This window comes from Melopsittacus undulatus, chromosome 8, assembly GCF_012275295.1.
Source record: "Melopsittacus undulatus isolate bMelUnd1 chromosome 8, bMelUnd1.mat.Z, whole genome shotgun sequence".
Lineage (NCBI taxonomy): Eukaryota > Metazoa > Chordata > Aves > Psittaciformes > Psittaculidae > Melopsittacus > Melopsittacus undulatus.
Genome location: NC_047534.1, coordinates 203,087 through 216,308, shown reverse-complemented (window position 1 = coordinate 216,308; position 13,222 = coordinate 203,087). Strand labels below are relative to the sequence as shown.

The window sequence follows — 13,222 nt, the reverse complement described above, 5'->3', positions numbered from 1 at the left end:
GTGGCAACTTTGGAGATAAAAGAAATTTCACTCCAGATAAATGTGTGACTTCAGATTCTTCTGCAAAACAAAGTTGTGTTAAAATAGCTTTTGTAATTGAAATAGTCTGCTCTTTTAAATGTAGTAATTGTTAAGCATTTATTGACCTGGATCAAAGTATAGATTTTGACAGATTGGTTGGCTTCAGGCTCTTTTGCTGACTGTAATGGTCAGTTTCTTCAAGATGTGGAGTTGATGGGCAATTTGCTGGGTTATGAGCTGGATCTTAAGTTGTCTACAGTAATCTTTGCCTACCACTTAATGATGAGGTTTGAAAGAGTGCTGGTGCAGCTCAGCACAACAGAAACATAAATGGCTGTGCTACAGAAGATTAATGTTCTATGTTCATGATTTATTTTTTTAAAACATCTGCAAATAACTGATACTTGGAGAGTAGGGTTTGTTTACAGCAGTTTGAAGAAGATGGCTCACTATGATCTTCAAAGGACTTCTCTGTAGAAAAGAACATCCTGTTGTCCCAGGAAAATATCTTCAGCATCTTCGCAACCTACCTCACTTGGTTCTTTGGAGAGGAGTGTTTGTTCTTAGAGATGCCTGTTGGTTTTGTTAGTTCAGATTTTTCTGTTAGACATTTGAATTACCTGGCGCAAAAGTTGAACAAGTTCCATCATTTCAGTATAAATTCTACTTCTTGTGATATGTTGAAGATTAATCAGCTTGTTCACCGCTTTGTGTTGTACCTAAAACCAGATTTTTACAAATGCCTTGAGATCAGCCCTTTTGCTCAGATTCTGTTTTACTGGGTTTTTTGGGTGTTTGTTGTTTTTTATTTTTTTGGTACCTTTGGCACTCTTTGCTGCACAGAGATAAGTTATTGAAGTATGACTTAATGTTTCCATCCCAAAGAAGACTAGGTATTTGCCAACTTGGTATTTGGTTACTCTCTCTATATATATTTAATATATTGCTTCTTTTCAATAAATGAATTGAGTGTGGTTCTCTAAATCCCTTCCATCCTTTTCCTCAGATTTCAGAATCTGAAATCATACTTCTAGGTCTGTTTTAACTCCTGTTCCAGTCCAGTGGTACTCCTTGACTGGGAAAGATAAGTGAGCTTCGTCAAGCTAAAAGTGCATACAGAGTACATGGTTTTAAATATCTCCCAATTACATTGAAGCTTGGTCTTATGGGCTTGGTTTTTGGTTGCTTTTTTATATGGCTATATGTATTTTGTGTGTCAAAGTTAACTGTTAGGTGTGTGAACAGTTTACTATTTGTCTAGTGCATTCAGAAGTACTCCTGACACTTACTTTAATCTGTGTTTTGTCCTGTCCATTACAGGCATGATTTTATATTGTAATGTTAGGCGGTGACAGCATCCAGTGACACTTTTTAATCCATGTGAATGGATTTTCTCTGTAGGCAAATGTTTTAATTTCTTAAAGGTAATAATAATGTTGACAAATAGGTGTATTAATACTTTACATTATCTGGCAAGCTTCTAAGTGTATATAAATGGAAACTGACATTCCATTTCCAAGTGGAGTTTCATGAATTATTCAGTATATCGTTTTTCTCCATACACACAGGCATGTGCGATTGGTTAATAGAAAGAGGATGCAGTTGGTCACTTAGAAAGTCTGAAAGGCCATTTTTAGACAGAAGTCCGGAGCATAAATAGGCAAGAACATATAAAGTATGAGAACAGATGTTTACTGCAGTTTCTGAAAGCATACCATCTATGCTCTTGTGAGACCTCATTTGGAGTATTGTATGCAGTTCTGGTGTCCTCAACATAAAAAGGACATGGAACTGTTGGAACAAGTCCAGAGGAGGCCACGAGGATGCTCAGGGGACTGCAGCACCTCCCATATGAAGACAGGCTGAGAAAATTGGGGCTGTTCAGCCTGGAGAAGAGAAGGCTGCGTGGAGACCTCATAGCAGCCTTCCAGTATCTGAAGGGGGCCTACAGGGATGCTGGGGAGGGACTCTTCATTAGGGACTGTAGTGATAGGACAAGGGGTAGCGGGTTGAAGCTTAAACAGTAGAGGTTTAGATTGGATATAAGGAAGAAATTCTTTCCTGTTAGGGTGGTGAGGCACTGGAATGGGTTGCCCAGGGAGGTTGTGAATGCTCCATCCCTGGCAGTGTTCAAGGCCATGTTGGATGAAGCCTTGGGTGCCATGGTTTAGCATGAGGTGTCCCTGCCTATGGCAGGTGGGTTGGAACTGGATGATCTTAAGGTCCTTTCCAACCCTAACTATTCTATGATTCTATGATTGGTATTCTGGATTGTCTTCATTCAAGGCAATCACTCTGGTGTAGCAGAATTTATGAAAATCTAAATATTGATAGGGATCACATCATAATCATGACACTTCCTGCAAAACACTTCCTTAATTTTCCAGATAAATAGATGGATTCCATATTTGTACTTGAAAATAAATGTATTAAGTTGGACATTGAATGTTCCACTCATAGATTTTTTGGGAGATCTTATCGTTTCTGTATCAAAAGGCTATGTTTGGCAGAGACATAGAAACTGTGGTTTGCTATGTGACAGTGGCAAGGGTATCATACCATATTATATAGTACCTGTTTTGAAAGCCTCTCAAATTCCGTTTGCAAGTGAAAAGGTTTAAGTCATAGGTAGCCTAGAGTGCTGCTGTGTTGCTGTCTGAATCTTATACTTAATTAAGCAGACTTTGCTGTTTGTATCTTCCTGATAGTCTGCGAGCTTTTTACTGTAATTCAGTCTAACAATTATGACATTCACCACTCCATGATCTGTGCATGCAGTAGGGCTTGAACTGCAGGTGATCCTAATTTTCAGAGCTCTGTATTTCCTAATACTACAGGGCCAAGACAGTTGGATTATTTAATAAATACAGATTTCAGAAGCTAACTCTAGCCAGAGGATTAGATGATTTTTCCAGGAGTTCAGTGTCTTCTCTCTTGATTCTTCTCCTGAAACTGGTTTGTTTGGTTTTCTGCTTGATGTTTGTACAGTACTAGTGGCAATGTGACTTTGCTTCTCCTAGGTGGTGCTTTCTAGTTCTGTATATCCAGGTACGGACCAACTTAAGTCCTTGTCCGCTTGTTTCCCACCACTGCTCCTAAGTTCTTGGACCATATTTTAATTTGTAGTAATGTTTTGGTAGAAACAAAAGTAAGGCTTCTCTGTTTGTCTGGAGATTGCTTTAGGTAAGAGATGAATTTTTTGACAAATGATACCGGTCTTTGGGTTTGATGTTGTGGTTTTGGTTTGTTTGTGGTTTTTTCCCTCGGTCTTTAAATTTATGCAGTTATTGTTCATTCAACCGTTTTGATTTGAGAGTCAAACCCTGTGTGAATTGGAAGAGATTCGTGTTTGGGGATGACTGTTAATTAAAGTTGTTCAAGAATGTAACCAGTGTTATTCAGAATATGTCCTATTTTCACTTTCCTCAACAGTATTCCATATTTCAGACATCCTATAATGCCAAGTCAAATGCTTTTTATAGACATCTGTTTGCAGTATTTCATTGCGTACACCTATAATCCAGTTTTCCATTAAAAACGTTCGCGAGAAGCTTATGCTAATGTTCTAGCTCATAGGGTCTCATCAGCATTGTTTATAATCAGAACAAATGTACCAGTTGAGGCTAGTGCTCATGTTGCTTTGTGTAAATAATATTTGCACTCAGCAAGATCTGCTTCCAAAAAATATTTGCCTTATAGGTAAATGAATGGAAGAGCTTTTCTCACCATGTCTGCCCTATGTCTTAATGCAGTTAAGAGTCAGTAATGACAGACACAGTGCTGTCAGACCAGTGATAGGTTAGGACCCTAATTCTGCTGACTTTGTAACAAAAATGTGATCTTGCTAGTAGAGTTTCAGTAGTAGCAAAGATACTCAGTTGTCTTCAGAGTTCAGTATCATGTCAGGACAGAAGACACTGGAAGCTTCAGAAGGCCCAGTCTCTGCAAGTAGTTTTTGCTACTGTTGATGTTGATAGTGCTACATCAGCAAAACAGCATTGCAGATTGTGTAGTGGGAAAAAGCTAGTAGAGATGCAGTTGTGGCTGTACTTGCTTCAGAGCAGTGTGATATTTATTTGATGCTTACTGTGCTTAGATACATGAGAAGTTGTAGTGGTAGTGCTAATGTCGAAGTGCTGAATTGCAAAAAATATTCCAAAGCTGTAGCTCCTTTTACATAGCTGGAGCTGTGCCTGTGACTGGCCTTTCATGCAAAGGGGGGCGAGGAAAGTATAAAATGAAAAATGTAGTGATATCTTGTGGATGTCTTGCATTGATTTAAGTTCTTTTAAGGTTTATTTCTACTGTTTGTGGGCAAAGAGGGGAAAAGCATAATGTAAGGACTTGCTTCACATGGCATGTAAATGAAAAGGAAGCCTCTTTCTAGTGATTTAATGAAAATAAGTTAATGAAGGTTTTTATGTGTCTGTAGATCCTATAATTCCACTTCAGCAGATCTGTTATTCTCACTAGGTTTTCAAACTCACAGTGTGTTTCACTAAGAAAGAAACAATTTCTATATGGATGCAAATTAGAAACAATATCCTTAAGTACCTGGGGAAGTAGATGGTGTTAGAAGCTAGTTTTAAAAAGTGGGCATATAAAGATTACGTCAGTGGTTATCGGGGTGGCCAGTGGTGATCCACGACACAATAGATAAGTCTGTTGTGACTGTGTGAGGACCTGTGCTTTGCTGGCATGCCAGCGGAGCAGTATTGGTGGTTGCAAGCAGGAGCATCCTCTGGGAGCTGCAGACAGTTTAGAACATCTTAAAATTCTTCAGTGATTGACTTCATGTCTCGCTAAAAAAGTCTGGATCTGCCAGATGAACTCTTGAGGAGAGTGGCTGGATAAGGTTAGACTGGATGAGCCAGCCTGTACTCTTGCATATAGGAAGACATATGTAGAAACACGTATAGTCTGCAGATGTATTTCGTGGGATCTTTGAAAGTAAAACTGAGAAGGTAAATACAGGACATAAGCTACTAAAACAAGAATGGGGAGTGTGGAGAGAGAAGTGTAGAGGTATGCTTCTCTGTAAATGTTCAGGTGCAACATACAGTGTTATATACAACATAGTTACACAGTTCTGTCATTTCTTAGGTAACTGATACCTCAAATCTGTTACATCTGCCGCTGTCCTTGTTCTTAATCTTAACATTCCTTTGTACTTGCTGTTTTCTGGGCTACATTTGGTTCTTTGTTTTGGACTTGGGATGTCTTTATGTGACCCTACGTATAATTTACATAGTGTAATCTCTCTTGTTTTAAAAGGTCATGGACCAGAGCGTTCTTAAAAAAAAAGTATTAGATATTGCTGGTTATTAAACAGTGCAGCTGATCTGCCTCTTGTATGTTGTTCTCTGTTTTCTTCCTGTCTTTCCCCAGGTTGTATTAGAGAAATACTACTGGAGAAAGTGAGATTCCAAGTAAAAATGGAGTAAAGTATCCTCTGTCTCCATTAAAGTTCTCATGCTTTACTTATTTATTTACTGTTCCCTGTAACTGGGATCTCTATACTGATGTTACTTGTGAATGCAGGTGTTCATTGCTTAAGCATACATATTTTTTTTGCTTTCAGAAAAACTACTACTTACCAAGATTGCCTGTAAGCAGGAAATCAAGTTTAAAGATCATGTTATTTGTAGGAGAATATACAGTGAAGCTCGATCCTTTGGTGGTAGGGAGCCTTTTTTTGAGCTTGGGGAAAAAAGTGATCAGATATTTGGCTTATGGCTGTATGTGTGTATGTGCACAGCATGACTTGAACAGAGTGGTGTAAAAAAATTAAGAGTTGCCATTCCTGAAATAAATACTGTCATTCCCTCCTAAATACATTTTAATGATAACCCTTTCAAATAGGACTTCACATGATGCTGGTATCAAAATTGCGCAACTCCATGTGGCATTTATTTGAATGTGTAGGAACAACAGTTTAATTTCTCTTTTCAGTATGATGCTGTTCCAATCCAGTCTAGTGTGGTGTTATGCTCCTGTTCATCCCCATCAATGGTGAGGAACCAAGCAGATTCCAGCACTCCATCTGTCATTTCCACCTGTGGCAGCAGACAGGGATCTAACATGGAGAGCACTGCAGCTGAATCCAGATCCAGTTCAAATTCCTTGCAGCAACATACAGGACAGCAGCCTCCACAGCCTCGAAAGAAACGACCTGATGACTTCAAATTTGGGAAAATTCTGGGTGAAGGATCTTTTTCAACGGTAACTTTACTTTTTTATAAGAAGTGCCAAATATCGTTGGCAGATGAGCTTAAAGACATGTTCCTCAAAAAGCTTTTCTCTTTAAAAATTATCTGCTTCCCTGAAACTTTATTCCTTGCTTCTACTAATTGGAAATCTTCCTTCCCTTGCTTTAAAACATTTTCCTAGAAAGCTGTAAATAGTTGGAAGCTCTGTCTCATTTCTGCTTTTGAACTTTTAGGTAAAATTGGGTCCCTCGGTATTTGCCATTGATGTTAAGGAAAAGTACTGTGACAGCTAGATTTTTATAAATATGCTTCAGTGCAGTTGTTGCTTTTTGTCCCCCCTTTAAGAAGCTTTGGCAATTTACTGTGGCTTATGTTACAGTCTTCACAATTCTTCTGGGGGGGAAAGGAGCCAATCTGTGTTTACCCAGCCAGATGTGTAAGTTTTCTAGCAAAACCAAAAAAGTCATTGTGCCAAACTGCATATCTGCAGATGCCTTGCTGAAGCCAGCATAATATGAAATATGCTTAAATATTTTGCTGCTTGCAGTTGTGATAGCTTATTTTGGACAGGCAGTGTCCTAAATACCTACTGACAGATCAAAATCCATGTTAGTGTATGTCTTTAATGAATGGTTACAATAATTTTTTTTCCTCTGGCAACAGGTTGTCTTGGCTCGAGAACTGTCGAGTTCTAGGGAATATGCCAGTAAGTATTGTCTCCTTCAACATAAACTGTTTACAAATACAGTATCAAAGTAGTGCTGTTAAAAGACACCTGTTCAAAGGACAGAATTAGTGGGTTTATGATCATTTTATCTAACAAAAAGAATCAACCAGCCAAGCCATGTGGGCGACTCAGGTGGCTCCATGGGGCCACAGCTTCTGACTGCGCTGTCTTCTTTTCATTAAGTTAAAATTCTAGAGAAACGTCATATCATAAAAGAAAACAAGGTGCCATATGTGACACGGGAGAGAGACGTAATGTCCCGCCTGGATCACCCTTTTTTTGTGAAACTCTACTTCACCTTTCAGGATGATGAAAAGCTGTGTATCCTTTGGATTTTCAAACTGGCTGTGATGCTTTCTTAAAAGAAACAATCCCCACTTTGGGTTTCTTTGAAACATTGTCTAACAGGAATTATGAAAATAACTCCAGGTATTTAAATTATCCTCATGTTTACGATACCAGTTTTGCAGTTGTGCTTTTAATACAAGTTAAGCAAATGGTTGGAGTGTGCTCCCTCAAAGAGCGGAGTCAGCGACTTGCAGGCCAGGGGGGAGATGTCTATGCTTTTTATTGTTTTATTCCAGTTTGTTGCTGGGGTCAGTAAGTCGTGTTTTTCACAGAGGCTGCTAGCAGTTTTAGTAGGCCCTGTATCTGTGCATACACATATCCATGCACTAACAGAACCTCTGCTGTCTTTTGTAATGAAAACTTTAAAAGCTCTGGAACTTTACAGATGATGGGGGCAATTTTAAGCTTGGGTTGAATGTTTGTTATGACTGTAAATAGTTCTCTTTAAGGGCAATTATATACACAGTTTAAATGAATTATTAGGTCACTGTCTGGAAAACTACAGAATTTACCGTTTATGTAGTAGTCTTTGCCATGATATGAACCTGGGACATGGGTCCTAGGTTGTTAATATATTCAAGAAATTGTTTTGAATTGCTGTCATTTAAAGTTTCAAATGAACTGGCTTCAATTCTTTTCCCATTGTTCATGTATGTTTAGTATTGTTCTTGTCTCTGAAATGAGGTGTGAGGACTTTTATCTTGGATGGTTTATTGATATACCTTAACTAACTTACATTCAGATTTTGGGCTTAGCTATGCCAAAAATGGAGAGCTGCTAAAGTATATACGCAAAATTGGCTCATTTGACGAGACCTGCACCAGGTTCTATACTGCTGAAATTGTATCAGCTCTGGAGTATTTGCATGGGAAAGGAATAATTCACAGGTAATCACAAAGCTGAAACCAGTGTGCATTTGATAATGCACAAGGTGTTTTTTCTGGAAGTGTTGTTTATGAAGTCTAAAGCAAATACAGATTTTGTGGAAAGTTAATGAGAGAATAATAGCATTTCATTAACATTAGTACTGTTGGTAACATTGGGAGCTAAACAAAGACAACTTTCAGAGGAGAGATAATCTCTGTTACTTGACCAACTATTCTAGTGGGGAAAAAGTAAGAGCTAACATTAGCTTGTTCAAGATTGATCAGTTGATGTAAAGCAGAAGATGGCTTTTTGTTTAAGTACATTTCTTCTTTCTGGGGTGTTATGTACCACAAGTAACTAGAATTCTGCTGGTGTGAGTCAGTGTGCAGCATGTCATCAAGAAAAGTGAAATGAATGTATGTCAGTGAGCAATTTCCACAAAGCTGAAGCAGTAACTGGGCAAATGGTAAAGTTTAGCAAAGTTTTTAACAGGACCTTTGCAGTTGTTCTTGATGTAATTACATTGTCTGGATAAGTGTGTTTTGTAATTCATGTTTGTTAGACAACTTAAAGCTGTAAATGTGAGAAATTTGAACTGCAGAACTTCTTTTTGGGTAAGAATTCTTTTTATCTGTAGGTTCCCAAGCAGTTGTTAAGGGAAGAGCAGATGCTAATTGGCAAAAAGATGATGAATTATAATTCCGATAGTAGTATTACTCCTTTCAGTTACATTTAAAAGGACAAAGTATTTTCCTAATACTTTCCCGTGATATAATTTGGAATAAAAGCTAAAGGAGAATACCAAAAGCGTAGAATTTTTTTTGTTTTTCAGGGTTAAAAAGGTTCCAGAATTCCCAGTTTCACTTTCATTCTGTGGCCCATGTGTTAGGCTGGAGAATGGTAATAAAATTGCTATAGCGTGATTGTCAGTATTACTAAGTCTATATTGGAAATCTGGTATTATGAAAGAGTTTCAAGGCTTTCTCAAAAAAAAAACCAAAAACCAAAACCCACCTTAGTGAATGGGCTTTTTGCAATCTGTCAGCAGTTTGCATGTTGACAGCGCCAAGTTAGGGGAAAGTTGACACAACAATGTTTATGGTATGCATCATTTATGGTAACATTATGTACAGAAGTCACTACACAGTTTTGCAACTTTAATTTGTGTGCTCTTTAAATATAAGAATTTGCCTTTTCCAGGGACCTCAAGCCGGAGAACATCTTGCTAAATGAAGATATGCACATTCAAATAACAGACTTTGGAACAGCAAAAGTGTTATCTGCAGATAGCAGACAAGGTATGCCATTATTTACGTCATAGTGTGACGCGGACAACTATAGCAAGTGTTACTTTGAAAGTGTACATATGTACCAAATTGTAACCCTCGAATACCATTGCCTCTTACATAACAAAGTTACTGAGAGATCTTGAAACAATTTTGACTGTCACTGCTTAGATTATGTCAGAAGAGGTAATACTTGGTGTAGTGATGTAGCCAGCTAGATCACCAAATATAGTGGGAAGTTGAACTGCTTCGAATTGCAAGACAAGCACACAAGCAGGTACTGTGGCTTAACTGAAATTGTTCTTTGCTTATGTATTTAAGCTCAGTGGCTGATTATCAGAGTTGCTCAAATGTGAAAGTTATAGAATTCTCGTGTCACTAGATTGCTTAGTATTAACCTGTGAATCAGTGATGCTGCATACAGTGCCTGGTAAAAAGCACCAGGCTGAACTGAATTTGGTGAACTTAATTTTTTACTTTAATGTAGTAAGCTCGTATTGGTAGATTTTATACCTAGCGAAGTGCCCTAATGCCTCGCTTCTTGAACTAAATAGGTATCGCTGAGATTGATTTGGCTCTTCCATTTTGTGAATGGGTAGAGAAATGAAATGCCTGTGAGTTCCTTGTAGTATTACATAACTTGCAATAGATTGCCTTAGTTTTGTGGTTTGTTTAGTTGTTGTGGGGTTTTGTTGGTTGGTTTTGTTTGGTGGGGTTTCTTTTGTTTTAATTGGGTGGGAAAGAGGGAGATTGGCTTCTCTGTAAGTATATTCTGGCTTATTTCTTTCCATTTTCTTACCAGCACGGGCAAACTCATTTGTAGGGACGGCACAGTATGTTTCTCCAGAACTGCTGACAGAGAAATCTGCCTGCAAAAGGTGAGGACTACTGTATTTCAGAACTTCATTGACTGTCAGGATACTGTCAAACGGGGAAGGGATACATTAAGCAAACTGAATATTTCAAAGAAACAAGGTGCTCCATGTAAATTTTTGTTAAGACTTTGAAATATTTTTTTCTGCACAAGTATTGCTGCTTGTCTGAGTGCAGGTTTCCTCAGTTCATCTACCTTCTGGAGTTACAGACAGGATCAGGTGCTGTCAGGAGAAGGCGGTGTGTAATGTGCAGTTGAATTTCTCTTACCCATAAATAAATCAGAAAAACTTCTTCTGTTATCCAAATACTATACTTGGTTTAATTGCATTTGTATAAGCTTGCTCTAAGATGGTAATCCTTGCTGTAAAAGCAACAGAATGCCACATTCTGTCAGGGGAAAGGCTACAGCTTTCTTTGACTTGTATTTAGATCAGCTAGTAGTTATCTCTGTTAAACTCTGCTTGGGAGTTGCAGTGGTTTAAAGCTCATCTTTGTGCCTCATATGAGTGATACCTGTAAGGAATTTCTTATTTAAACTTGTTCATGATGGTAACTTACAGACTGTTGTATATTTATTTTATTACAGTGGTGGAAGGATAATCATAGCAATCACTGACAAACCACAGGGAAAAAGATCCTCTTATATGAGTAACTGTAACAATTTGTGCTACCGTTTCTTGAAATTATAGAAATACCATTAGGCTTTCCACTTTGGCTTCTAGTAAGGATGTTTTGGGTGATGAAAAGACTTCATCAGGCTATCATCTCATTTTAAAAGTTACATAATGCTTCATCTTTACAGAAGACTCTTAATTTGAGCAAGTTTGAGTCTTTATTAGCATTTTAGTCTTCTGTTTCTGAGCTTTAAACCAATCTATGTATAGTTTTCCTAAAGGTAAAATGTTAAAAATACTCTTTCAGACCAACACATGAAAACTTGAGACCTTCCCTCACCAATGTACCATATAGCCTGGCCGTTTGTATATCAAGTAAAAGCTTTACATAAAAAAAGTTGTAATGTGACACTCCAAACCCCTAATATTTTGAAGAAAGGATTTCTGTTCTGAAGGAGCATATATTGCACTGTTGGATACGTGTTTGAATTGTCATAGCGGTCAATAAGTATTCTTTTCAGTCTCATTACATACCTATTGATTATTTTGACTGAGTGCTCAGTTGTGGGATGATTACAGTATACTTGCTTTTAGACTCTTGTTGCTAGTCTACCCTTCTGTCAAGGGATGAAGTGAAATCAATGTGGACATGACGGCAGTTTCTCTCGTGTGCTTGTGCTGTGTTCTAACCAGCAGAAGCTGAAGAATTTGTTTAAATTGTAGTTTAAAGACTTCCTATAGGAAGCATAATCTGTGTTTTTTCTTCTCATTTGAAGCTCTGACCTCTGGGCTCTGGGATGTATAATATATCAGCTTGTAGCTGGATTGCCTCCGTTTAGAGCTGGGTAAGAGATTTAAACTATTTCTTTACACGTGAATCATAAATACATTGACTTGGGTTTGGTTTTTACCTTGCTACCAGTTCTGAAGTACAACTTTTCCCAGTGCAGTATTGGTGTAAATGTCGTGCCTGCTTTTGTTTGTCCTTTCTGATGTCATGAAGATGCTTATACAGATGTAACTAGAGTTCCTGAGAGAGATTCCTTAGCTTATCCTAGGGTTTCACATGTAATTTATACCATAAAGGTAACTATGTCTACATGAAGAGGGTATGAAGCACCTCTGCATTGAGCCCTTTGAACATTTCTTGTTGTTATTCAAGTATCTGGTGTTTACAGGATCATAGGTACCTGGAAGACTGTACTGCTTTACCCTAGACAGATTTGTGGGAATGTGACTTAACCTGTAGATCTCCTGTTTAATATTTGTCCACGTTATGCACTGTTAAGGTGAAAGAACCATGGAGAACTAATAGCAAGAACTAATCTTGTTCTCTTTTGCAGAAATGAGTATCTTATATTCCAGAAGATAATAAAGTTGGAATATGACTTTCCAGAAAAATTTTTTCCCAAGGCAAAAGACCTTGTTGAAAAGCTATTGGTAAATATTTGCTGCTCTTAAATGATTTGTTTACATCGGAATGTAATCAGCTTATGTAGTTCTTTTTTCCTAAAGTTTTCTACACTCTGTTGCAAACCCTGTAATAAGAAAGAATGTGGGCATTGTTGAGTGCATAGGTGAGTGTCTGGAAAATCAGTGTCCGTTGGTAAACGGTACTTAATTATTTTGAACCTGAATTCTGAAACTCAGATAAAGAATGCCTCTCAGTGAAATGCAAGTAAATGGTTCTAAATACCTAAATAACACAGAGAAGTTAAAATTCCAATACTTAGATAGTACTCAGATTAATTGTTGAGTTGTATAATGAGTTTTCTGTACATTACAGGGAGATATATTCATTACAATGTACACTTACTTACCTTGCACTTAATGCATGTCTCAATATTATGAGCCAAAGAATTATTCTGCATGGGTATATTTGGCAGGTAGGAAGAAAAAGATAGTTCTATCTCATTAGTGAGATATAACCATAACGCTGAAATGAATATGCAGAGAGCATTTTGGGTGGTATAAGCTTTTTGCAGTTCAGTAATCTAGTGTATTAGCATGGTGTAGGAGGAAACTTATGTCTCTGGATGATGATCAGTGCAACCATTGTAAAGGATCTAGCGGCATGTTCCTCTTTCCAGGCCAGCTTTGTAACTGAGACAGTGCATGCTACAGGGTAAGGTCCAGATTGCATCAACAACCTGAGAAGCATACAGTTTCAAAGTGCTTGAGAGGCTGGTGTTTGACACCAACCATAGCTCTCATAGCTGCTTGCATCACTGGAATGTGATGCTGGGCTATAGTTAAATGAGCTGTGCTTCATCG

General features: G+C 37.9%; 1 protein-coding gene across 2 annotated transcripts in view; it reads left to right on the top strand.

Moving 5' to 3' along the window:
* LOC101871489 (3-phosphoinositide-dependent protein kinase 1) overlaps positions 1-13,222 on the top strand; it is a 67,362-nt gene that overhangs the window by 18,531 nt on the left and 35,609 nt on the right. For both annotated transcript variants that reach the window (XM_013130984.3, XM_034065481.1), the window contains 8 exons: positions 5,974-6,243; positions 6,894-6,936; positions 7,141-7,278; positions 8,048-8,192; positions 9,373-9,470; positions 10,261-10,336; positions 11,725-11,793; positions 12,292-12,388. In XM_013130984.3, coding sequence (XP_012986438.3) covers positions 5,974-6,243; positions 6,894-6,936; positions 7,141-7,278; positions 8,048-8,192; positions 9,373-9,470; positions 10,261-10,336; positions 11,725-11,793; positions 12,292-12,388 — 936 coding nt within the window. The remainder of the gene's footprint in view (positions 1-5,973; positions 6,244-6,893; positions 6,937-7,140; positions 7,279-8,047; positions 8,193-9,372; positions 9,471-10,260; positions 10,337-11,724; positions 11,794-12,291; positions 12,389-13,222) is intronic.